The sequence below is a fragment of the Antechinus flavipes genome, chromosome 4 (genome assembly GCF_016432865.1).
Source record: "Antechinus flavipes isolate AdamAnt ecotype Samford, QLD, Australia chromosome 4, AdamAnt_v2, whole genome shotgun sequence".
NCBI classification, from domain to species: domain Eukaryota; kingdom Metazoa; phylum Chordata; class Mammalia; order Dasyuromorphia; family Dasyuridae; genus Antechinus; species Antechinus flavipes.
Genome location: NC_067401.1, coordinates 173,587,435 through 173,614,480, shown reverse-complemented (window position 1 = coordinate 173,614,480; position 27,046 = coordinate 173,587,435). Strand labels below are relative to the sequence as shown.

The window sequence follows — 27,046 nt, the reverse complement described above, 5'->3', positions numbered from 1 at the left end:
TAAAAAAAACTATTGAATTAATAAATAAAATTAAGAGTTGGTTCCATGAAAAAAACAATGAAATAGATAAACTCTTGGTAAATTTGATTAGAAAAAAGAAAGAGGAAAATCAAATTGTTAGTCTTAAAAATGAAAAGGGAGAACTTGCTACTAATGAAGAGGAAATTAGAACAATAATTAGGAGTTACTTTTCCCAACTTTATGCCAATAAATTTGATAACTTAAATGAAATGGGTGAATACCTTCAAAAATATAGATTGCCCAGATTAACAGAGGAAGTAAATTGGTTAAATAGTCCCATTTTAGAAAAAGAAATAGAGCAAGCTATTAATCAACTCCCTAAGAAAAAATCCCAGACGAGATGGATTTACAAGTGAATTCTGCCAAACATTTGAAGAACAATTAACTCCAATGCTATATAAACTATTTGAAAAATTAGGGAATGAAGGAATCCTACCAAATTCCTTTTATGACACAGACATGGTACTGATACCTAAACCAGGTAGGATGAAAACAGAAAAATAAAATTATAGACCAATCTCCCTAATGAATATAAATGTAAAAATCTTAAATAAAATATTAGCAAAAAGATTACAGAGAATCATCCCCAGGATAATACACCATGACCAAGTAGCATAAATACCAGGAACGCAGGTCTGGTTCAATATTAGGAAAATTATTAACATAATTGACTATATCAATAACCAAATTATTATTTTTTTATTTAATAATAACTTTATATTGACAGAATCCATGCCAGGGTAATTTTTTTACAACATTATTCCTTGCACTTGTTTCTGTTCCGATTTTTCCCCTCCCTCCTTCCACCCCCTCCCCTAGATGGCAAGCAGTCCTATATATGTTAGATATGTTGCAGTATATCCTAGATACAATATATGTTTGCAGAACCGCACAGTTCTCTTGTTGCACAGGGAGAATTGGATTCAGAAGGTAAAAATAACCTGGGAAGAAAAACAAAAATGCAAATAATTCACATTCATTTCCCAGTGTTCTTTCTTTGGATGTAGCTGCTTCTGTCCATCATTTATCAATTGAAACTCAGGTCTCTTTGTCAAAGAAATCCACTTCCATCAGAATACATCCTCATACAATATCGTTGTCGAAGTGTATAATGATCTCCTGGTTCTGCTCATTTCACTTAGCATCAGTTCATGTAAGTCTCTCCAGTCCTCTCTGTATTCATCCTGCTGGTCATTTCTTACAGAACAATAATATTCCATAACATTCATATACCACAATTTACCCAGCCATTCTCCAATTGATGGGCATCCATTCAATTTCCAGTTTCTAGCTACTACAAACAGGGCTGCCACAAACATTTTGGCACATACAGGTCTCTTTCCCTTCTTTAATATCTCTTTGGAGTATAAGCCCAGTAGAAACACTGCTGGATCAAAGGGTATGCACAGTTTGATAACTTTTTGAACATAGTTCCAAATTACTCTCCAGAATGGTTGGATTCATTCACAACTCCACCAACAATGCATCAGTGTCCCAGTTTTCCCGCATCCCCTCCAACATTCATCATTATTTTTTCCTGTCATCTTAGCCAATCTGACAGGTGTGTAGTGGTATCTCAGAGTTGTCTTAATTTGCATTTCTCTGATCAATAATGATTTGGAACACTTTCATATGAGTGGTAATAGTTTCAATTTCATCACCTGAAAATTGTCTGTTCATATCCTTTGACCATTTATCAAATGAAGAATGGCTTGATTTCTTATAAATTAGAGTCAGTTCTCTATATAGTTTAGAAATGAGGCCTTTATCAGAACCTTTAACTGTGAAGATGTTTTCCCAGTTTATCAATAACCAAATTAACAAAAACCATATGATCATCTCAATAGATGCAAAAAAAGCATTTGATAAAATCCAACACCCATTCCTATTGAAAAAAAAAAACTAGAGAGTATAGGAATAAATGGACTTTTCCTTAAAATAGTCAGTAGCATCTATTTAAAACCATCAGTAAGCATCATATGTAATGGTAATAAAATGGAACTGTTCCCAATAAAATCAGGAGTGAAACAAGGTTGCTCACTATCACCATTACTATTCAATATTGTGTTAGATATGCTAGCTTCAGAAATGAGATGAAAAAGAGATTAAAAGAATTAGAATAGTTAATCAGGATACCAAATTATCACTCTTTGTAGATGATATGATGGTATACTTAGAGAACCCCAGAGATTCTACTAAAAAGCTATTAGAAATAATTCACAACTTTAGCAAAGTTGCAGGATACAAAATAAATCCATATAAATCATCAACATGTTTATACATCACTAACCAAACCCAACAGCAAGAGATACAAAGAGAAATTCCATTTAAAATAGTTGTCAATAGAATAAAATATTTGGGAATCTATCTGCTAAGGGAAAATCAGGAACTATATGAGCAAAACTACAAAACACTTTCCACACAAATGAAGTTAGATCTAAACAATTGGAAAAATATTACGTGCTTTCTCCTTGCCCAATTCTAATTTTCAAGGAGTTGTTTTCTTCCTTAAGATTCTGGATCTCCTTTTCTAGTTGGTTGACTTTTCATAATCTTATTTTCTTGGATTGTTCTATTTTTAAAAAATTTTTCCTCAATCTCTCTTACTTGATTTTTAAAGTTTTTTTTGACTTCTATGAATTTGCTTAGGGCATGTGACCATTTGACATTACTCTTTGGGAAAGGAGAGGCTTTTTTTTTTTTGTTTCAGTATCCTCCTCTTCTAAAGAAGAACCCCAATATCCTCTATTCCCATAACAATTTTCTTTGGCTGGATTCTTTCTCCTTTGACTATTCTTTTTTTTTTTTTTTTCTTTTTTGGTTTTTAAGCAGCTTGTTATTGTATTCACCTTTAATCCTGAGGTGTAAGGAATGGTTCCTCTGGCCTCAAATCCTCCTTCACTTCTCTCTTCTGGCCTGAAACTGAAATCAAGAACTCTGCCCTCTTGTAAATGCTCACAACTAGCTATGTCCCTGTTCACTTTCTTCTCACCCATATCTCAGCAGCATAGCTAAACCTAATGTCCCTTATAGGCAGAGATTCTCTTAATCTTCCCTGACTCAGAAGTCCAATCCCCATGTAGTCTGGGAAATGAAAGTTCCTGTGGCTGGTGCTGAATCTCTTTCTCATCCCACCTAGTCTCAGGGCTCTATGCTTGCTATTTCAGTAGGGCTAACCTGGAGGTATTTACACTTCACTTGGGTCAAACCTTCTTCCTGGTATTTTTTTCAAATCTCCTATTGTCCCAGAAGGATCACTATTCTGTCAGGGTCAGTTATGTTTTGTAAGATTGAGGAAGTAGATTTTTAATTTTTGAATTTATTATTTATTTTATCTTTTTAAAAAAAGAGCTGGGACAATTAACTCTGTTTTTTGTACAGTTTTCATTATGAAATATATACTTCTCAAAAACAGGCTTTGGAAATTCTCTTTGTGATTCACATGGAGTTAGTTGTCCAACCTTTAAATCCAAATCATTCTGGTTTTCGTGGAATAATCAATAGTAGGTCTGGGTCCTAGTGTCTCTTGCTCATTGTTTGGGTTTTGATGGCTCAGAGTGAATGAATGTAAGATGCAATTGTTTTCTAGCCAGAAATTCAGATTCTTCCTCTCCCAGATTCTTTTATGATGCCAAACTACGCTATCTTTTGTCTCAGTTCTTTCCTAGGCCTTAATCACTGAATGGGTATTACCTCTGACAAACTGAGATCTGTGAAAGACCTTAGTTTAAAAAGGCCAAAGTCACCCACTCTGCATCCTGGGTCATCTCCAGCCAATGTGGCCTCTGATTATTCTGAATGAGAAAATGAGCTGAAAAACTTTGTGCAGCTCTGGCTCACTTGAATCCAGTTTATATGCAAGTCATGACACTGTCCTGGTGATGTCATTTGTCCTCTTTGAGAATAAAGAATGTACAACAATAAATACAAACTCCCAATTCTTGAATTATCAGATTTGAAAAACCCATTACTCAATATTTCTATTCAGTCATTGTTGCTCAGGGGAAAAAATACAAATCCAGGGACCCAAGGTCCAAGTTCAAGTTCATTGCCATGTTTGATCAGCCACCATCGTTGTGCTGGGATGGGGGAAGTGGCAGGGGCAGGAACAAGGACAGAGAAGAAACATGAATCCCTCCTCCCACTTGAGGAAAGTCTCTGGGAGAGGTTCAAAAATTTATGAGTTGCTTGGAAAATCAGAAGAAAAAGAACATCATAAAGCAAAATAACTCCTTTAAGGTATGCTGAATGGACCATTCTTCTTTGGTTCATTGGCCTTTTATTCAAATTAGCTCCCTTCTCTTGTTGTCATGATAGGGACCAAAGGATTGCTATGTCATCCCAAAATCCTTCAGCACTGAACATATGTGTCCCCTAATGGCCATGCTTAGCTTAGTTCTACTTATGTATTATGGCTATCTAGCCGAACAGATTAAGGAACCTCCCCTTAATTTCCACCATTATATAGAGAGATTATCTCATTTAACCCTCACAACAATTTTGAGATTGATACCATATAATTTAAGACTTCAAAAGATTAAGTGACCAGACCAAAATCATGCAGCCTAGTCAGAGGTAAGATCTGAATCCATTCCTGGGCTGATTTTAGGAAATCCAAGCCTCCCAAAACTTATATTCCCTTTTTCTCAGATCACTTTGAATGTGCAATGTATTTATACCAATTCCTTTGACCCATTTCCCCTTCTTCATTCCAGCCCTACCCCAATGCTACCTCTGGAGCATTGAATCCACATTCTGTCAGAAGTTTATTTTTTAAATGTGAAATTTCTTTGTTGTTTGTTTGTTTTTGTTTTTGTTTTTATTTTTGTTGTTGTTGTTTTGCAAAAATTAAATGAAATAAATACCTCCATTTCTCAGGTCCTAGCTCTGCTGGGTTCTAATCCCTCTTGCATATATTCACTTGGTTTAAGAAAACTTAGACCAGGGACACAAGAACTATCATTACATAATCTATAGATTATGTTGAAAGTAGAAAGTGCCATCTCCATCAGTGCTGAGTCCAGTATGTTAAGTTTAATGCCAGATAATTTCATTTTGAACAAGATGAACTTGCTAAATCAGATAAATTCTGCCTGTACTCTTTAAAATCTGTGCCACAGATACCATATAAAAATTTCTGAATAAAAAAAAAAGGAAATGATTACCTTATATCCAGTTAGCAAAGATGACAAAAGACGAGAATAGTCAATAATATGGACAGAGAGGAAGACTAATATACTATCGATGGGGCTGTAAATTGGTCCATCCATTTTGGAAGACAATTTGGAAATATTCTAATGTCACATATAGCTGAGTAAGGGGCTTGTCCCACAAAAGGGCCCTGGCCCTGAATTTAAAACCAAATTTATTCAGGGACAGCCTGACCATAAAGTCATGTCATTATGTCTCTTCCCCATGATAGAGCTATGGAGAAAATCTCTAAAATGAAGCTAAGATATGGCTCAAAGTCTCTTCTAAAAAAAATTGCTCAACATATAAAGTTGTAGATATCAGGTTTAGAACAGCTAGCTATTTTCTTCCATAAAAGACATGTTTAAAATCTCAAAATCTCAAGGGTTGATTAATATATTCTTAAAACACAAAACAAGGCCTGTAAGCTCTATTATTCTTTTTTGAGAGATAAGAAGTACCCTCTAGGAGGCTTGCAGAGACTGACAAACAGATTTTACTTTTTTTTTTTTTTTTTTTTTTTAACAGTCTGTACTCTCCAAATAGCAATTTGAGCTTCAAATTTGTGTAATTGTCATGGCTAGGGTTTTGATTTTCAGGATGATCTTGATGGTGATCATTCCCTCCTCCAAGAAGTGGCATACTTGCTGCCATTCAGTACCCAGAAACTCTTGGCCTCTCAAACTCGCAAGATGGTTCTCAAGGTTAGAACTGCCAGTCTCAGAGAATTGCTATTTGGCCACGTGTGCACAGAGAAAGAAACACAAAATAGAAGAGGCAACTAGAAACTTGAGATCCTATCTCAGGCTCATTGAAGCAAATATGTACTCAAAGTTGCTTCTAGAGAATAGAAAAACACAAAAAATTTCTCTACTCTCTCAATGAAAGTCCAAGGAATGGATCTAGCAATGATTGTGTTCCAACAAAAAGGAAGCTTAGGAAAAAAAGTATACTAGAAGCAATCTCTCCTTCCTCACTTCTTATAGCTCCTTAGAGTGAGTTGTTTTTCATGGCTTCTTCATTCATTAGTAAGAGGCCAAAACATGTGTGGACTGGGGTTCAGATCATGCATACTTAATGAGAGGTTACACTTACACTGGAAAGGGATTAAAACATCCATTCTCTCTCGCTCAGAGATTTTACTGTTAGACATATACTACATTGAGGTCAAAGACTCAAAAAGTTTTATACATTTATGGTCATTGTAAGGTAGTAGATAAGATTGTGTAGACTTGGAGTGAGGAAGACCTAAGTTCAAATTCCTCCTTAGGTAATTATGAACTGTTGATTCTGGCTTGTTCCTTACTACTTTCAGCTTCAATTTCCTCATCTGTTAATTGGAAATAATCATTGTACCTACCTTCCAGGATTTTTGCAAAAATTAAATGAAATAACAACTATAAAATGTTTCATAAACCATAAAGCAAAATATAAATGTAATTTTATTGTTGTTATTAGTGCAATGCTGGAGAAACTGAGGCAAGATAGAGATTTGAGACTTTTTAATATTTTATTTGTATTTCTGAGAGGAGAGATTTTCTAGGACTAAATGATCCATTTTAGGCCCAGGGTTGATGTCTTAAAGCATTCGGTATCAGTTTTGAATGTGAGATTCCACTGAATTATATATGGCTCCAGAGGTCAGGGAGAGAAAAGCAAGGGGTGGAGTCCAAACACTGGTAAAGTTCCATGAACAGACCATCAATCTGGTTCTGACAGGGTGGGAGGGGGTGTGAGAACTATAAATTCTTGTTAACTTCGGAGGACTTAGGAGCCAGGATGTCTGAACTCCCCCTTATCTGAGATTATACATTTATAGTTTATGACTCTTTTGGAATGCCAGTGGCCAGAACTCCACAGACCTAATTATCTCAGTCCTAATGAACAGGAAAGGGGGGGTGGGGGGAGGAGAGGTTTGCAACCAGGGGGATTGAAGCAGAAGAATTTAAGGAACTGAGACAGAACAATTTAGGGACACTGAGGCAGGATCATTTAGGGAAACCTGAGGCAGAACAATAAAAGGAAACTGTGGCACAACATTATTATGCAATTAGATATTTTAGCAGTATTTTTGGTAGCAACAACTAGAATTAAAGAACATGGCCATCAGTTGGGAAATAGCCAAAAAAATTTGACCCATGAATGAGATAGAATATTTAGAATAATACAGCTCTATAAGAAATAATAAATATGAAGTATATAGGGGAGCATGGAAAAATTATATAAACTTCATAAAATAAGCTATCAAGAAAATAATATGTACAATGATTACAAAAGTGTAAATGAAAAAAAAATGAAATAGCACTGCAATTATAATGAATGACTACTACAAGTAAGAATGAGAATGCAATTCCTTTGCAGAGATGGGGGGCTACTGATGTAATATAATGTATATATTATAGAACTTAATTGTTGTATTAGTTTTGCTAAACTGCTTTTCAAAACTTTGTTATAATGGATAACTCTCTGAATTGGGGGAGAAAGTAGGAATATTTTGGGAAAAAGGTGATATTTAAAAAGTAGATAAACAAAAACTTTTTTTAAATGCTCCCAAACATATGGTTCTACATATATCCCTTATACCTGTAGTATTATCAGGGTTAATAAAATGAATTAAGTACTAAATTTTGATTCAGGCTTTCCTTAAAAGCTTGTCTTTAGCACTGACTTATTGTGTGACCTGGGAAATTTTGTTAAACTCAATGAATGAGAGTTTCCTCATCTGTTTAATGGGGATTTTAATATTTATATTATATTTATCTCACACAGTTGTCATAGTTATCTTCAAATAAAAGTGTGTAAAGCACTGAAAACTATAAAACAATATATATGTATATTAGTTATTATTGTTATTGTTATAACCATCCTTCAGCATTTTCTGGGGACTACAGTTCCATTTTCCCATCCTTGACTTTAATAATTCTCATATTTGAGGATATATATGAGCCTAGAGCTTGGATCCTTTACTTGCCTCATGGAGTTCATTGCTTGTAAAAAAAAAATCTGCTTGGGAAATGATGCCTTGAGAAGGTACATATGAATTTTCCACAGGCTTATAATTCATACTTCCTTCTTTGCTCAGGTTTCCACCAGGTGCCAAGTTAATGGAGAAGATCCAAGCCATTGCCCAGAATGTCTCTGACATTGCCATGAAGGTGGATCAAATCCTACGCAACAGTGTCCTACACAACAAGGGTGGGCCCCACTACCAGTTTCTGGCTGTAGATATTTGTCTTCCCTTTATCCCAGCCCCTTTCCATCTTTAAGTGATTTCTGTGTAATAGAGCCTCAGGAGGGGTGATGACAATCTCTGCCTCATACCTGAGCAAATTCCCATAAGATTAGGTTATTGGACAAAGTTTCCCAAAGTTGGGACTTTTTGGAAGAGCTTCAAGGAATTGGTAACAATTGATGTAGGAGTGGTTATCTCATTAGATTTAGCATAGCAAATCTATCCTGTTCCCAGCATCCCCCAACCCTGATAGAAAGAGAAGTCTTAAATTTGAATGAGCAACAAATTGAGGATAGGATAGGTGTGGGACAATCTGTTTACTAATTTGGCTGCTCTTAACACTTATGCTTTCAACATATATTTATCTTAAAGAGCTGAATGAGATCATTGAGAAGAGATAAGATCTGCTCCAAGAGTTTTGCCTAAGAGACTTGAGCTCAAAAAGATTTTGAGACCATTGAATTAAATATGCATGTATGGTGCCAGGAAAGAGAGTAGAAAATACCCTAAGCTTCCTCTAGACAATACCCATTCAACTCCACAAGATGATAATGGGGTAAAGTCTGGCCTGCCGCCAATATCTAAATCCACATTTTCCCTAATAAATGAGTGAGTAGATACTACCGAACCAGCATCTGTCCTGCTTACCCATCAGACCAATATTCACAGGAGTGAAATTCAGTTCCTAAGTAAGGGAGTAGGAGATGGGGTGGGCAAGGCTAAACACCTCTAGGAAGTACTATCCATCTGCTAGCTGGACATAGCTTGGGATCATGCAGAGGAATGGCATGAATCTCCTGACCCAATCCCTTGAGCATAGATGCTTACAGTTCTACTTTGTGAAGTTGAGTGCTAGGAAAATCCATTTGCCTTCCACCTTCCACCTGTCCACCACCACCTTCCACTATTTCCTTTTGGGGAGCAGGATATGACTGGGAACCTTATCTTTCCATATTATATGCCTTTTCCTCTGACCATCCCTTCCCAGTGTCTGAAGGTCAACAGGATCAATGTGAGGTGCCCAATGACCCCAAATATCCAGACTGCTCTGGAAAGGTAGAGGTAAGTAAAACCCAAATGCCCTAAGGAAAATATTCTGTGGGGAGGCAGGAAAGAACAATGTGGGTGATTCTTCAGTCAAAGTTATTTAAGAGAGGCATTATAAAAATAAAATTATATTGGAGGTTTCCGAAAATGCTAAATACTGGTGCAAAGAGCAGGACAGTTCCTATCATTTTCAAAAGAGTAACCCACCTCACTTTTGTATAAAAGTGAGCCCAGGGAAGTCTGGGTGATACGAAAAAAGAACAAGAAAATAGAGTCATAAATTTGAAGCCTAAAGAGACCTTGTAGTGTAACCTTTTCATTTAGTAAGAAACTGCAGCCCATAATAATGAAGTCATTTTCCTATCATACAAGGAATATGTTAAATCAAGATTTTGATCCCTTTTCTCCTCAAATTAGAGTTCTTTCCAATACACCACAATAACCATGGTAAAGAAAAGACACATGAGATCTTAGGTAGAAATGGCATATGTCACTGCTTAATAATTCAGTGGGAAGCATTGAAAGTCAGCTGCCTGTGTAGGTACATTGAGAAAGGCCCTTGCCTCTCTTGAAATCATTGCTATATGGTATGGTAAATTCATTTGATATCAACAAGACTTGAAGTCTTCTGTTTTAAACACTAGCTGTGTGCTTGAACAAGCCATTTCCATCTCAGTTTCCACATCTGTTAAATGGGAATGATGCCTGACTCATAGGATTGGTACAAATACCACTAAATAGATGTCAGTTATTGCAATTATTATTCAAGTCCTTACTCTTATCTACTGATTTTGTGACTTTGGGGTAATTATTTAACCCGTTGGGCCTTATTTCCCTTATTTGTAAAATGAAGGGTTAGGCTGGATGATTCCCAAGGGCCCTTCTAGCTAGGACTTTCTGTTAATGTTGTTGCTTGAGTTAATCCAATGAACTACATCCCCACTTCTTTCAGCCTTTCCTGCTCAGCAAGACTAGGAGAAGGCAATTGTATGCCCTGGGCAAAGTTTGAAAATTGGATCCCTTGAGTGTTATTGTTCAAGAGAGGCTTTGTGCTTTCTTATGCAACCAGACTTGTCACAAAATAATACCTATGTATCTTGGGGAATGGAATTTTCCAGCATGAAAAATATGTGCATTTTAAAGAAGTAATTTTAAAATGTCCCTTGTTGAAGCTTTTGTGCTCTCTCTCTCTCTCTCTCTCTCTCTCTCTCTCTCTCTCTCTCTCTCTCCCTCTCTCTCCCTCTCTCTCTTTGTCTCTGTCTCTTTGTCTCTCTGTCTCTGTATCTCTGTCTCTGTTTCTGTTTCTGTCTCTCTCTGTCTCTGTCTCTTTCTCTTCTTCTCTCTACTCTCCTTCCTTTTCTTTTTCTCTCCCTCTGTCTTTCTGTCTCTCTGTCTCTCTGTCTCCCTCCCTCCTACTCTCTTTGTTTCTCTCTCCCTCTGTCTTTCTGTGTCTCTCTCCTTTCCTCCTTCCCTGCCTGATTGTCTCTCTTTTTCTCTCTCTCCTTTCCTCCCTGTCTCTCTCTCCCTCTCTCTTTCTCTCTTCCTCTATCTCTCTGTTTTTTTCTGTATGTCTGCCTCTGTCTCTCTCTCTCTCTCTCCTTCTTCTTTCTTTCTCCCTTCTCTTTGTCTTTCTCCTTTCTCTCTTGGCATCTCTCTTTTTCTCTCTCCCTCTCTCTCTCTTTCTATGTCTGTCTCTACCTCTCTCTTTTCTCTCTTCTCAGTCTCTTCCTCCCTTTTTTCTTTTCTTCCTTCTCACTTTTTCCTTCCCTCTGTCTTTCTCTCTGTATCTGTCTTTTTCTCTGTCTTTTTCTCCCTTCATCTCTCTCTGCCACCCTCCCCCTCCCCCCCATACACACACACAATATTTTGCACCTCAGCACACTTGTTTTATAGAAAAAGAAGGAAGCAAGGACTCCTTAAATCTTAATTCTCCCTGCTGGTTTTATTTGTGATGCAGTTAGTGGCAGTGCAGAGAGTTGAGGTGTGACACTCCTCTTCTGGTTGGCACAGGTTCAATGTGAAAGAATTCATGAACCTGACATATATTAGTGGCAAAAAAGAAAGTTTTATTGTTGGTGCAGAAGCCAGCTTTGCTAGGAAGACAGACTTCTGAGTGACAAGGTCTTGGCAGAGAAATAGCAAAAAGGTTTCACTGAGAAGAGGGTCTCTTCACAATGGGTTAGAGTCCTGGCAGACAACTATTCCAGGAGAGGTTCCTTGACAAGACATATTCTTGCTTCGGACATTCTGCAAGGAAAAGGTAATTAAAATTACCTTTTAATAGGAAATCTGAGACTGAAGTTTCAATTGAATGAGATTCCTTCAATAGTGTCACTGCTTCCAGGCCTAGATTTCCAGTTGAATGAGACCACTTAAGATTGAGCTAAGTAGGAATGATCCTGGACTAATTTTCAACTCAATAGAGGGTGCAACTATTCAATAGAAGGTATAGTTACTCAATAGAGGGTGTAGCCAGTCCCACCTAGATACCAGAATGAAACTACCTATCTTAATTCCCTGAGGCAGGTCTCTCCCAGAAGAGAGCTCCTCAGAGTTTCCCTCCCATCACCCCAAAAGTTCCAGGGGAACACTATTTGTATCATCTGGAATATTATGTTAGGCAGGTGTGGATTTACTCACACCTATACCTATGAGATTCACCACCCTAGAAATACTAGCTCTCAACAGATTCTGGAACTGGTAAACTACTATAACCATAACATCTGGGTACTGGAAATTCATCAGACCCCATCACAGCTATCACCATTATTAAGAAGAATTACTTTTCTATGACAAATTCACAATTACCTCAAAGATTTTAAATGATCATTTTGCTAAGAAAAAAAAAGAAATTTTGATGATAATTTTATTATATATTTTTAAAGAATGGTAAATTGTACCATAATAGATTAGTAATTTTATGTATAATCATCTTTTTAAATTATATTATGTTGTGTTATAGGAATATTTTTATTCCATGGACTAAAAATAAAATAAATTTTAAAAATGAAATAGCATGTGACACAAGATACAATTCTGACTTGGTCTGATTTGGCCTAATTTACTTGGACCTTATAAGACATCTTATTCGTAGCCCAGATTAGGCTTGAGGATGACTGTATTTAAATGTCATGAGATATTCAGTTTTTTTAGGATCTCCTCTTGTAGTTTTCTTTCTAGGTGGGATCTTCAAATTGCCTCCCTGGCTTTGGACTCTATTTCACCTCCATTTCTGTAGCTATCTTTGACTCTCTTGGATTTTTCCCTGTTTCTAAACCTGTGGCCCTCTAGACTTTGACATTTTCCAACCTAGCCTCAAAAAGTTGATAAGGTCTTCAATATTGGCTGTGGTTAGTAGAGAGAAATTGAAGAATTGATAAAAATTAATCCTTTAGCAGGCAGGCAGAAGGTACTGATTGAGATAAGTTTAGCTCTGTGGTCCTACCATCTGGGGAGGTCATCCAGTCAGAAATCCAAGTTATATCAAACCTCTGAGACCCACACTCTGTAAAGGTCTTGAGCAGCCTCAACTTGCCATGCCTTATTAGAAATCCCAGTCATGTCCCTGAGGTTGAATTTTCCCTATAAAAACTGCTGCTCTCCTTTGGGTCAGTCTGCCACTCTACCTCATGGTGTTTTTCTCCTTCCCCCTTCCCCCATGCCACATCATACCTCCTAATACCACCATGCCTTGTGGTATTTCTCCTGATTCCACTTCTCTTCCTTATAGCTTACTTTTTTGGGTTGCTATGTCCCTTTCCATCATTAATTATTAAAACCCTTCCTATGCTATCCCAACTCCCAATTTCATATTTTCCATTCCTGGTGTCTAGTATATTCCTTCATTTTATCTGTAACCTCCTCCCTATATAAATCTATTTTTGCCAAAGAGAATGATAATCATGAATTCTTCACATGACCAAATCCCAACTTTTGGTGCCTACCATCATGTGATGTCTACATCACCCACATCAGAGTCTTCCAGTGGATAGACTTTAGGCCATTCCATACTAACCTTCTAACATCTCCGTCTTGGACATTTATACCTTCTTCCTTGTAAATCCTATCTTTATTTTTGTTAAAGATATATATTTCATTTTAATTTGACAGACATTAAAAGCCTATATATAAATCATTATGATTGATACTGGGAGTACAAGAGCAAAAAATGACAAAATTCCTGCCCTCAGAATCCATAATCTAATGGAGTTGGGGATTAGCGGTGGCAAGATCTAGCATGAACTCAAAAAAGAATGGTGCAAAGTAGTAGGAGCAAAGGAGGGGTCCCCCCCGCCAAAAAAAAGGAACATGTACCAAAGAAAAAAAATGAGGGGAGTGAGTTGTTTTCATCTCTAGACGTCAGGGATGGGTTCATGGGAATAATTAATATAGGTCTTAGAGGGAAAAAAAAACGATGAAAAAGGCCTACAAGAAAGAAGTGTATTCCAGGTATCAAAAAAACAAAACAAAACAAACAAACAAAACAAAAAAAAAAAGACGTAAATATGTATAGCAGGCAGGAGGAGGTTGAAGAATAGCTTATAGTATAATTGTCTAGAAAGTTGTATAAAAGAATAGGAGTGGTGGGTTTCCTATTTAGGCTTCTTTTGGGCATATTCATATGCCCAAAGCCCCTCTTCAGTGAAATTTGACTTCTTCATCTATTGTTCTAAGCTTGTATCTTGTATAATCCTTTAATGTCCATGTAGCCTCAGTGGAGGACAGCATCTGTCACTGAAGCCTTTCCACTTGAAATTAACTTTGACTGTTAAAAACAGATTGCTCTTATTTTCATGTTTCAAAGCTTTTTGAGTGCCTTTTGAGAGTCCATTAAATTCCAATTTGCTAAGTAAATATCTTTAGCTCTTAGCTCATTAATAGAATAGAAATGACTAATATTGGAATGTGCTCCCTTCTCATCTCTACCTTCTAGAATTCCTAGCTTCCTTCAAATCACAGTTTAGCAATCACTTCCATGTGCAACTATTTGTTGATCTCATTTTGGGTTTTTTTAAACAAAAATATTAGAGTGGTTCATCATTTCTTTCAATGGAGTCAATCAAACATAGTAAATCAAACAAGTCAGTTACCTAAGATTATACAAGCAGTAAATGTCTGAGACCAAATTTGAACTCAGGAAGATAAGTCATCCTGACTTCAGGTCTGGTACTCTAGCTACCTTTCCTGCTATTAATGCTCTCCTTTGAAATTACTTTGATGAGTTTTGTCTTTATTTACATGTATTAATGTGCTTCTGTCCCTTATAGAATGTAAACTTCTTGAGGGCAGGAACTCTTGTTTTTTGCTTTTGTATCCAGAGTGTCTTGTATGGTTTTAAAGGATTTTTTTTTTTTAATTTATTGACTTGCAATCCTCAACTTCACTGGTTTCGGGTTTCCAGTTCTGACCACTTCTCTAATTTTTTTTTTTCTGTTGACCTGTCACTCAGATACTCCCATAAAAGTCAAACTTCCCTATTAAATTCTTAGTAAATGTGATTGTTTTTAGTACAAATTAAAATATATATACAAAATTTCCAACAAAAAGAAGTGCTTCCTCATGATCAATCTTTCATCCCTCCTCTCCTTAGTGGAATTAGTCAGTTAGATGTTAGAGATATGTGAAACTCTATATTCCTTCCAAACCATTGTCCCAGACAAATTGCTTTTCCTCATGGTGGCTATGCTCAGGATTACTCCAAGAAGGTAATATTCTAATTTTCCTGCTCTTTCCTTCTCTTACCATTACCTTTTTAACCTCGCCCTCTTGCTCCAGTCCATTCTTTCTGGCAACTGGGGTTTATTATAACAGCTCTATTAATATCTGAAATAAAATATGAGAAATGGCTGCCCCATTAAATATTCCAGATTGCCACTGAATATAACCATTCTGCATCCATCTGGGGGAGAGGAGAAAGGATACATTATCTGCAGGGTTTACCCTTATGGTGAGTAGAACTGTTCTCAGAAGAAAGTAGAAAGAATGCTTCATCTATAATCAGGAGAAATATATGTTTAATATCATCTCTGATATTTAGTAGCTCTGTGACCATAGAGCATTACTTAACATCTCCCATATTCAGCTTCTTCATCTGTCAAGTCAGAACTTACCTCACTGAGTTATTGTGAGGGTGAAATGAAAATTAGTGCATAAATGCTTTTTAAAAATAGTTAATTTAGACCTTCCTGACCACATTTTGGAACTCTGTCAGGAGGTTAAGAGAACCAAGGATCATCGATCTAAGGCTGAATGACCTTAGTACCCTCATTTTACAGAAGAGGAAACTAAGGCCAGTGGAGGTAAGGTCACACACATATAATAACTAAGATTTTAACCCAGAATTTCTGAGCTCAAAGCTAGCATTCTTCTGACTATACCATGATGCCTCTGGAGTTTAAGGAAGAATTATCCTGTCCTTCCACGTCACTATCGAGTCTTCTATAAGGGGAAAGCATAAGTAAAATACTTGTATTGCCCTCATCTTGCCTTTTTCCCATTTTTCCTAATTCCTACTTTGTTCTTGGCTCACTCACCTTTGTTACTGAAAGATGAGCTAAAGTTGTAATTAATTACTGCAAAGTCTCCTGATTTTCTCCATCATAATTAAGTCAACCGATTCTACTGTGGATAACTGGGTCGATATTGGGAAGTAAGGGATTAGAGCTTATCCTCTTGATTCTGAGTTCCATTCTTTTCTGCAGTGGATGCATGCTCGATGGACTTCTGATCCCTGTTATGCCTTCTTTGGTGTGGATGGCACAGAGTGTTCCTTCTTAATTTACCTCAGTGAAGTAGAATGGTTCTGTCCCTTAATGTCTTGGAGGAATCAAACAGCAATGTTACCGGCCCCCAAGCCCCTCCCTGAAGTCCAGGTAAAGGCTTTGCATAACAAAATTGTCCCCATAGTAGAATCAATTAACTAGTTCCTACTCTTCCTCCACTGCCATAGACCCTTTTAGGCAGAAAGCCCTATAGATTCTGGGACCTGATGAGTCTGTGAGGTAGAATCTTTAGGGTGAGATATATATATACACACATACATATATATTTATATATATATAGTCCAAGCCCGGTCCATGTCCAATTAAAAACTATTATGTCAATTGTCTATATCTACTTCCTTTCTTATCTCTGGTTAAAAGATATGTCCAGACATGGGGACAGTCTAGATCACTCATAGGCAGGTTTTAAGGTGGGAGCCCTAGAGACCCATCTTATAGTGAACCCAATTGCTTTAAGTACAGGTATAATGCTTTAAGTACAACTATAACTGGTCCAATCCCACAGCTAAGGCCTGGAAATCACAGGAGACTAGTTCTGAAAAGAACACTTTGAATTAGATCCTTAGTGCCAGGGCTGCTCATTTGTTCTTCTATTCCTGTCCCAGAATCTAGTTGCACTTTAAATCTTGAGTAGCAACCATGGTTCTAAAGATGTCCTCCTTATCAGGGTTGGAGACGTCTAAGGGAACCCAGGTTCTAATGGTCAATCAGTAAACATTAAGTCCTTTAGGACTTGGTAATACAAATGCAGAAATGGAATCATCTCTACCCTCAAGAAGCTTCTAAAATGAAAGTTGTGACCATTTTTTAGGGAGTTTTGGTGTAAACCATTATAGTTATTGTGAGTGAAGCCATAAGGCCATAGATTATTATATAATTTCCAGGTGCTATTATAGTATTGATTTATTATTTCCAAAACAAGCACAAGAGGTCAAAAAGGAAGATGGGCACATATATAATTGGTGAGCAGATGACAAGATGCCCAGATTGGATAGGATGGGTATCCTAGAGTATGGATGGATAATGAGAAATTAATAGACACTCCCTCCCCCTAAAATGCTGGGTACAATTGTTCCACACTAAGCATCAATGTCTATACCATCTCCTCCACATCATCCCCTATAGGCATCTTTCAGGAGCAATCTCTCCCACCTTTTGGAACTGATTGGAAGTGGGAAAGAGTCATTGATCTTCATGAAGAGGAGAATCAAGCAGTTGGCAACTCACTGGGTTCTGGCAGCACAGCGCCTAGAAGCAAAGCTAAAGGGAGCTGAGAGAGACCAGAAACAGGTAGATGGGGAGGACTTTCCTTGGAACTATACCAGGAAATTCATACTCTGTCAGGAAGCTATGCTCTTGCCCTGTCACACCCCAATTTCAATACCACCAACTCCCATACTTAAACCTATACCCATTACTTAAGACAAGTAACACTGTCTCTCACCTCGCCCTTCTGCCCATAAGTAGTTAGCTTCCTCAAACTAGTTCTGACTTGTCACACACTTTGCATGTTCTGAGAGATCCTTTTCAGAGCCTCTAAGTTTAGACTTCTATTATGGTCCTTATACTGCCTGGGCTATTGCAATGGAGTTCTATGTCCTCATGAGTAAAGAACTTCCTCTCACAGTGAGTATACAACAAAGCAAAATGAAGGATTAGTACTACAGACCCAATGTACCTACTTAAAGTATGGATTTCTTAATTACCTGGGACAAGCAGGCATTTCATAAATGAAATTGTATTGAAGTTTGAGTTAAAGTCAAGCAGATAGAATGGTGCCTAAATTAGGACAGGTCACTCCCAAAGCTTAGGAGAAGAGTGGGGCATGTGGCTTCTAGCCCATAGCTGCTATTAGTTATAGGAGCAGCAATAATCTGGTTTACTCTGGACAACTTCTTTTACCCTGCTTATAAGGCTTCCCCATCTATTTCTTGGTAACTATCTACTTTGATGCCACATAAGAAATCAATTTTAATTTAGAGATGTCATCTGCTATTGATCAACTTCCCCAGATCCATGGAGATAGGGTAAATCTAGATAAAGCTTTTATTTTTTTTCTTAATACTGATCCACTGTCTTTTCTCTTGGCTTTAGATCCTCATCCATATTGGTTTCTTGACAGAGGAATCTGGGGATGTGTTTAGCCCAAGAGTTCTAAAAGGAGGGCCCTTGGGTGAGATGGTACAGTGGGCAGACATCTTAGCTGTCCTCTTTGTCCTGGGCCATAACCTGAAGATCACTGTGTCCTTGAAAGAGTTGCAGAGGTGAGTGTGTAGAAGAGTCTATTATTACAAAACTAGAGGTGAAGAATCATTCCCTTGCAAAGAGGCACTAAAGGGGTCTCAGTTATTCAGTAATGTGTGTTGGAAAGCATGAACTCTGGAGGGTCCAGTCAAGCCAAAGATACTAAGATCTGTGAGCACTAAGAAGAATTCCTGGTGTTCTGCTTAAATTTTGGGGCTAAAACTTTCTATCGTACATGTCCACATCATTCTTTCTTAGAGCAGACATGTTTAAAATTTTAAAATGCACTAAGGCCATATATATATCCTGTTATTCAAAGAGAGTTTCCATCTAAACAAGGTCTTACGTCTAAATGCAGTAAAGTTCTATTATTTGTGTTCAATATCTGGCCAATATTAGCTTGATAGAATTGGACTGAATTGTATAGGTCAGCTCTTCTCTGCTTCCCTGATCCTGATGGGACTTTGTGCATCAACAAGGCTTCTTTAGGATTCCTCACACTGGGATGCTTCTTGGATCCATTCTAGCAAGCCATGTGTAAGTTAAGCCTGAGGTCAAAAATGTTAGACCTCAGGCTTACTTCTGTCCTAGCTATTATAAATAAGTCTGTAGATAAAGGTAGAAGGCTAGACAATTAGATGTTATTGCGTTGGGCTGCTGAGAAAAAAACGTCATTCAGAAGTAAATATAGGAACACTGAGTAGGAAGAATAACATAGAGACTTCTGTTCTGTGGTTTCACTCCTCTTTCAAATATGCTTTCCATTGGTATTTTTCCAAAGGTCCACCCAAGTATACTAAACACAAAAATATACAAATCACTGGCAAATGAATTAAACATATTCTTTCAGAGTTGTTGCTCTTTTCAAATAACCTTACCAGTTAGCATATTATGTATGAAGTCTGACTTCCCACTGTGCATTTTAAAGGATTATCAGTTCTAGATGTATTCATGAGGTTTGCTCTTTCCTTTCTCCTTCAAAATGCTTTTAAAAGCATAAATTTGGAGCTGGAAGGAACCTTGGAAGTCATCTGGTCCAACACTCATTTCATAAAAAAGAAACTGAATTTCAGAGAGAAGCTTGTAGAAAGTCACATATCAGGGGCTAAATCAGGATTTGAATCCTTGCCCTGCCTTTCTTCTGTTATATACCACCATCTTTGTTTGAATCTTTCCCCACACAATAACAGACTCAAGTCCCCCAGTTCAGTAAAATTATGACAATAATAATTGATCAAATCTTTGTATTTCTTTAAGACTTGTAAAAAGCTTGGCATGCAAGCTTTCTTGCATCTCATTTGATTGTTTCAATTCTCTCAGTATGGGTATTATTATTCTCATTTTGAAGTGTAGGGACTAAAGATGTGAAAAGGAAAGAAATAAGTACTGAAGTAGAAGCAGGTGGAAAGTAGCTCAATATAAATGTTGTCTGTTTTGCAATTTTGCCTAGGGTCAGTGCTGCATAATATTATCAATCCTATTCCTTCTAGGTAATATACATAAATAAGAGGCCCAGGTTTTGGAGCTGTCACAATACAGGGTGCTGAAGGAAGACAAAAGCTTCACTAGTGCAGGGAGATAGAATCAGTCTTTTTATAGAATCTTGCTGTTTTTATTGTATGAACAGCATAGCCATTAAATTATTGTAAATAACAAAAAGGAAACATTTCTCATGATTCTGAATTTCTTGAAGCAGCTGAGAAAGAGGAGTCAGAAACTGGAAGATAAGGAAAATGCTTTGGGGAGGCTGTTTGCTAAGTTGCAAACATTCTGTATACCATTAATTTTGTACCAAGTGATTATACAAACATGGTAGACTTGTAGTATCAATATCTATGGCTTCAAAAAGGCATTCAGGCTGAATATAGGGGCATTGGTGCAAACTATAATGCCCAATCCAGAAATTGGGCAAGACATTTAACTTCATCATCACAGATGTGGCATAGGGACAATATACCACTCTATTCATACATCCCCAATAAGCTATTAGGATAAGATCACAAAAATCAGAGAATTGGAGAGTTAAAAATAGATGTCAGTGTATTCTACACATAAAAGGAATCCCAATAAATGACCATCCATCTTTTGTTTGAAGACCCTTAGTCTTCAAAGGTACAAAAAGTACCTTTGTGTCACTCTAATTATTAGAAAGTTGTTGGGATTTTTGCTTTCTGACACCAATTAAAATTTCTTATCTCAGCTTAAACCTTTTGCTCCTAGATTCTTGCTTTTGGGTAAACAGAAAAATTAGCACCTCTTTTAAATACTAGAAGAATATTATCATTTTTCCTGTCTCTTCTCCAAGGTAAACATCACTTATATTTTCAATTGATCCTCAAATAACAATGGATTCAAGGATCTTCACTATTGTGGTTTCCTTCTCTATTATATTAGTGTCTTTCTTCTAAACATAATTCTCCAGATAAAGTCTGATGAGACCAGGATACTGAGGGATTATTGCCCTCCAAATCTTGTAAGCTATGTCACTATGATTGCAACCTTGGATTTAATTCATTCACTTTTTTGGCTTCAACATTATACTGATGACTTATGTTGAGTATGAATCCACTAAAAAAAAAAAAAAAGCCCAGATCTTTTGCAAAACAATTGTCTAACCATTCATCTCCTGTCTTATATTTGTTAAAGTAAAATTTTATACCCAAATGTAAGACTTTATGTGTATCTTTATTGAGCATTACATTATTAGATTCAATCTAATACTCTAGCCTATAAAAATTCTTTTGAATCCTGAGTCTTTATACAATATGTAAAATTTCCTAACCAGCTTACTATTATCCACACATCTAATGAACAGCCATCTATGCCTTTTTCCTAATCAGTGATTTAAAAAATGTTAAAAGTACAGATTCATGTACATCTCTGAAATACTAGAAACTTTCTGTCATATCAACATAAAATAATTAACAACTACTCTTTTAATATATCCTTTCAATCAATTCCAAATCAATCTAATTGTATTATCACCCGATCCACATCTCTCCATCTTCTCCACAACTCTATATCCATTGATCAGCAAAGGTATCATCTAGAAATCAGTAAAGATGGGGTCATTGGGTTTGGTGGTCTCAAAAAGAGATTGTTCTAAATAGAAATTTTATTTCAGTTCAACAAACCACTTGTAAGACTGTGCTGAGCACTGAATATACAAAGACAAAAACAAAACTCAAGAACTTTACCCCATATTGGGAATATACAATAACTACATAGACAAGTATATGTGTGATGAAATGCTCTCATACCTCAACCCAACTCTAATATCTTAAGCCACTCCCAGAAAGATCTCAAATCTCCTTTCATGGATACTCTTGGACTTTTCAGCATAATATATGTTGTATTTTTTCATGCTGGAAGTTTTGATAAGAGTGTAATCCAATGGAGAGGCAACCCCTACATCTTCACTTGTGTGAATTAAAAAGATAAACTCAGTTGCTGGTTTATACCAAGGTAGATCTAACTACTGCCCCCCTTATCCCATGGAAATTGTGTATGCTACTTTTAGCTCAGGTAAAACAAAATGTAAAGAGCGTATAAATTTCAGAGAATTTCTTGAAGAAATTGAGGAAAGTTTGGAAAACAAACTTCCAAAACTTACAACATACAGAAAACAAATCAAAACAAAAGAAATTGCTAAGTTCCCTAAGACAGAATATAATCAGGTCAACAGAATTAATTTAGTTCATGCTTAAAGACAGGAAACATAATAGAGTGGACAAAAAACTGGCCTTAGAGTCGGAAAGACTTGTGTTCAAATTCTCCCTCTGACATATATTAGCTAGATGGACTTGGGCAAGTTGGTAATATGTGTTCCACCTTTAAGAGTATTGCTTATCTTCATGTCAGAGAGAGAGAGAAGACAGGAGAGAGAGAGAGAGAGAGAGAGAGAGAGAGAGAGAGAGAGAGAGAGAGAGAAAGAGAGAGAGAGACAGAGACAGAGAGACAGAGAGACAGAAGAGAGAGAGAAGACAAGAGAGAGAGAGAGAGAGAGAGAGAGAGAGAGAGAGAGAGAGAATTCCTCATATCAGTGAAATCACAAACCCAACCAAAATGCAGAAATAAAAATGTTTGAAATTTTAAAAGACCTTAGAAATCATTTAGTCCATCCTTTTCATTCTTACAGGAATACTGAGGCAGAGAGGAAAAGTGAGGTGTCCACAGTCATATGGGTTGTGAGTGGTAAGGACAGGATTCAAATCTAGATATTTTAACTCCAAAATCAGCATTCTTTCTGCTATATCTTAACTGCCTCCCAGAAGACTTTCTTCTGACCCCATAAGCAAGTAGCATAGATTCTCATTATTAAATTATCAAGGAAAGTGTTTCACTTTTTTCTTGTTTTCTTCATTTTCCTGATTAAGCTAAGTAAAGATTCTTTGTATAGGAAAGAGTTTGGACCAGAGTGGTATAAGAGTCTACTGATCAATCAATGATTACAGATTGAATAGAATCATTGTACAATCACAAATATAGAAACACAATAATAATTTTCAAGCATAACAAGACCTTAGATGTTATTTCTCTGGTCCAATATTCATTTTTGTTTTTGTTTTTAATGATAACTTTTTACATTTGAAATACATACAAAAATAGTTCCCAACATTCATCCTTGCAAAACCCTGTGTTCCAAGTTTTTCTCCCTCTTTTCCCCCAACTCCCTGCCTCTAGACTGCAAGTAATCCAATATAGGTTAAACATGTACAATTCTTGTATACATATTTCCACATTTATCATGATGCGCAAGAAAAATCAGATCAAAAAGGAAAAAAATGATAAAGAAAGAAAAAAAGCAAGTAAACAATAACAAAAAAGGTGCAAATACTATGTTGTGATCTACATCCCGTTCCCCCAGTCTTCTTTCTGGATGGAGATGGCTCCAATACTTATCTGTTAATTAAAAAACTAGACCCAGAAAAGTGACTTGCCAAAGATCATACATGTAATAAATGGCAGGACTTGGATTTGAACCTAGGTTCTTCTATTCTAGATATAGCACAGGAGATATATTTATAGTTTAAAAAATGTGTTTAGGGGCACAAAGCCATACAAAAGACTTTTCAAATGTTTCAAAGGCCTAGATTTGGACACTAAATATAAAAGATAAGTATGTGATTGGAAGCTAGCTTGAAGGACAAAAACTTTCAAAATTCATGTAAGAATTTATTTTAAGCCTTTATTTGCTAAATGGAAAACAATTTAAAATAACTTCTGGTCACTGGAGATTGTACAGAATATGATTTTTTGATTTCCCAAAACTATTCCTATTCTGAGGTGACATTGGTGCTTAGATAAATTCTCTGCCTTGGATTTAACTGTAACTAATCGGCTAAATAGACTCATAGACTTTAAAAGCCAACTGGTATCTCCTCTCATTTTATGGTAATCCTTTCAGTCTTGAAAAGAGACAGTAGCAGTGCAACTAAATAGGAGACATCACATTGCCAAGTCAGTAGGAAGGAGGTAGCATCTTCTAGGATCAATTGGAATTTGGGTTTCCTAATCCAGAAGCCACCATACAGGAGCATAGCTCAGGTTAATATAAAAATAGATCAGTGAGATAGATGTGACATTAATCTGAGTTTAGAGACTCACTGTTCAGTTTCAGCACTGGAAATGTCTCCTTTGGCTGGTGAAATGGCCTGTTCAGGGAAATTAGCAGGACATAAATGCCACTTATAGATTTATTTTAGTTTATTCACAGATGTTCCTGGCAGGTGTCTTAGCTCCTGCCTAAATAATGAGTCTGGACAGATAAGCAAACTTTTCCCTGTTCCAAAAGCACATCTGGATTTACTGTTAACAAAGCATCACATTACTGCTGGTGTTGTACAGCTCAGCATTGCAATAACCACAGTCTCTCTGACTAGGCCATCATAAGGTGATGTAAGACATCCCTCGAGGCTAGGAGGAGGGAGACCCATCAGAGTATATCCATCTGCCAGTTACATTATGAGTTATTATTACAAGTATTGGGATCAATTGATTTGTCCTTTTCCTCTTCCTTCTTCTTTTTAAAACCTACTCTCTCTCTCTTCCAGCATTCTTGGAATAAGTCATGCTCTTCAATTTTATTTGCATAACTGAGCTTTTAGTCCATCCATGAGTGAAATTGGTTTTAGTAAAAAATTAGTTGACTTAACTGGCAAATGATGAAAGTTTAAATAAAATTATTTAAAGAAGTAAGGCTAGGAGGGGGAAAACAAAACAAAACAAAACGTTCTCTTTGAAGCATATGGCTTGAATGGAAATCAGTCTTTAGGTCCATAAAACAATAGACCCTTAAAGTAATAAAGGATCTTAGAGATAATCTAGTCCAAGCCCCATATTTTACAAATGAGAAAACGAAGACTGAGATAATAAATGACGAGGCAGAGTTCACACAACTAGCTAATAGCAGAGATGGCCCTAGAATCTTGATTGCCAGTTTAGTCCTTTTTTTCTTTAATATTTTCTCCCCCAGAGGATCCATGATTTCACTGATATAGGAAGGTCTTCCACTAGGTAGGTCATAGTATCTATGGAAAGAGAGACTAAGATCATATATTTAAAGCTGAAAGGGGCTTTCATATTCATCTAGTACAATGTACAATGTAAGGGGAAATTGAGGCTCAAATGTCTTGACCAAAGTTACATAGGAAAGTAGAAGGGTCAGGAATCAAATCCAAATCCTCTGGTTGCAAATCCAATGCTCATGAGCTTCTCTATTTCTTATAGAACAGTGTGATCTATTTCCCCAAATGATTTATACTCAACTTTTCAAGATTCTTTCTAGGCCCCAATTCATCTTCTCTAAAAGGAGGGAATTGGTCTAGATCATCACAGAAGTCCTTTCTAACTCTGATATTCTGTGGTTGTAATGTATCTGTTTCCTAGAGTGAGATTGTTGTTGGCATGTCTATTTTTTGAGATCATCTATAGAGCCAGTACTGTTCTTATCTTAACATATGTATTATTTTATCATATAAGACACTGGACAAATTAATTTGAGGCATTAACCAGCTCTCTTAGAAAGTTTCTGTATTGGCAATTCTCTGTGTTTGATGATTAGGAGGGATAACTGGAGAAGAAACAGTGTTCATAGCTCACATTCAGTATAGCTTTTTAAAATTTATAATGCACTTTCCCTTCGCTTGGGCTTTCAGTCCCTCTCATTTGAAGCTGGATCATTTCCCCCTTTTCAGCATTTAACTATGTTGGCAGTAGGTCAGGTTTTGCAGAGAAAGGTGACTGCCACAACTCACTCAGCCAAGATTCTAGGTGAAACTCTAGGAAGTAGTCATTCCTATTAATGTTGTAGTTCATGAATCCTCACTGATGTATTTCCCTCAGCAAATGAACCAAGATGACTCCATTAACTCTTGACACATTTATTAAGTGCTTACTTAATCAAAACATTTTAAAATATAGGTTAAAGAATGACATTATCTAGAAGACCTTCTATATATTTGTGAGGCACTTACCTATCTATCAATGCATAGTGTCTCTGGAAAATGAACAGAAAACTCAAGTCACTAAGTATAATGGTGATCTGCGGCCAAGGAAACTTAAATGCATAAAATACAATTCTTAATGTCCTTTCTTTTTCTCAAGAGTGATTTTCAAACCTCATTATTGGTCATACTACCTGTGTTGGATCACTTGGCTCAATTGATAAACTGGGTTAATCCAGAGCTTTCTAGGGAAGAAAGAATTCCTTGCAGAGCATTGTGTATCAATGGAATGAGCTGATCCAGAAGAATGCTCATTTGCCACTTCTGCACTCCTTTAAGCTTTTTTTTTTTTTCTGTTTACCCAATCCTATTCTTACTCCTCTGTGACAGTTCATTTAACCAATGCTTTCAATGTCTCTATTTCTTTCAATTAAAGTACTATTATGCTTCTTTTTTTTTTCAAAATGGCAGAGATCCTTAGCCTAGGATTGGCAAAAGCCTCTCCATTTCTGCTTCTTCAGGTGGGCTCTAAGAATTTTCCTTCACTTCTTTAACAATAAATAGCAGTGCTAAGAAATATCTTCTTTCCTTTTTGTCCTCTTGCTTAATAATAATAATAGCTAGCATTTATAAGGTTTGCAGAGTACTTTATAAATATCTCATTTTATCCTCACAACAACCCCAGGATTTCCTAATGTCAGGTCCAGAGCTCTATCCACCAAGTCAAAGCAAGTAATAAGGAAGAAAGTATCTATTTTCTTTTCTTTTCCCACCTTCTTAGCAACATCTCAGTGTAGGGAAACATCTCCTTTCTTCTTCTCCATCTTCTTGTATTGGATGCCAGAGAAAGAAGAATGTATTCTCTTTTACCAACTAATTTTTCCTACCATTTATATGCTGATGATTCTCTTTTCTGTCTCATTTCCTCACATTTCCAATTACCTGTCAGTCATTTTGAACTGGATGTCCAATAAATATCTTAAACTCAACATGTCCAAAACAGAACTCATTATCTTTCCCCAAAAATCCTCCCCATTTGTTTGCACAGTCTTCCAATTAGACTGTAAGTTACTTAAAGGCAGGAC

The 27,046-nt window shown here is 36.6% G+C and overlaps 1 protein-coding gene across 3 annotated transcripts in view; it reads left to right on the top strand.

Moving 5' to 3' along the window:
- The window catches only part of MGAT5B (alpha-1,6-mannosylglycoprotein 6-beta-N-acetylglucosaminyltransferase B), a 132,793-nt gene that overhangs the window by 54,591 nt on the left and 51,156 nt on the right, over positions 1 to 27,046 (top strand). For all 3 annotated transcript variants that reach the window (XM_051995522.1, XM_051995520.1, XM_051995523.1), the window contains 5 exons: positions 8,294 to 8,406; positions 9,432 to 9,505; positions 16,192 to 16,362; positions 17,398 to 17,562; positions 18,367 to 18,536. In XM_051995522.1, coding sequence (XP_051851482.1) covers positions 8,294 to 8,406; positions 9,432 to 9,505; positions 16,192 to 16,362; positions 17,398 to 17,562; positions 18,367 to 18,536 — 693 coding nt within the window. The remainder of the gene's footprint in view (positions 1 to 8,293; positions 8,407 to 9,431; positions 9,506 to 16,191; positions 16,363 to 17,397; positions 17,563 to 18,366; positions 18,537 to 27,046) is intronic.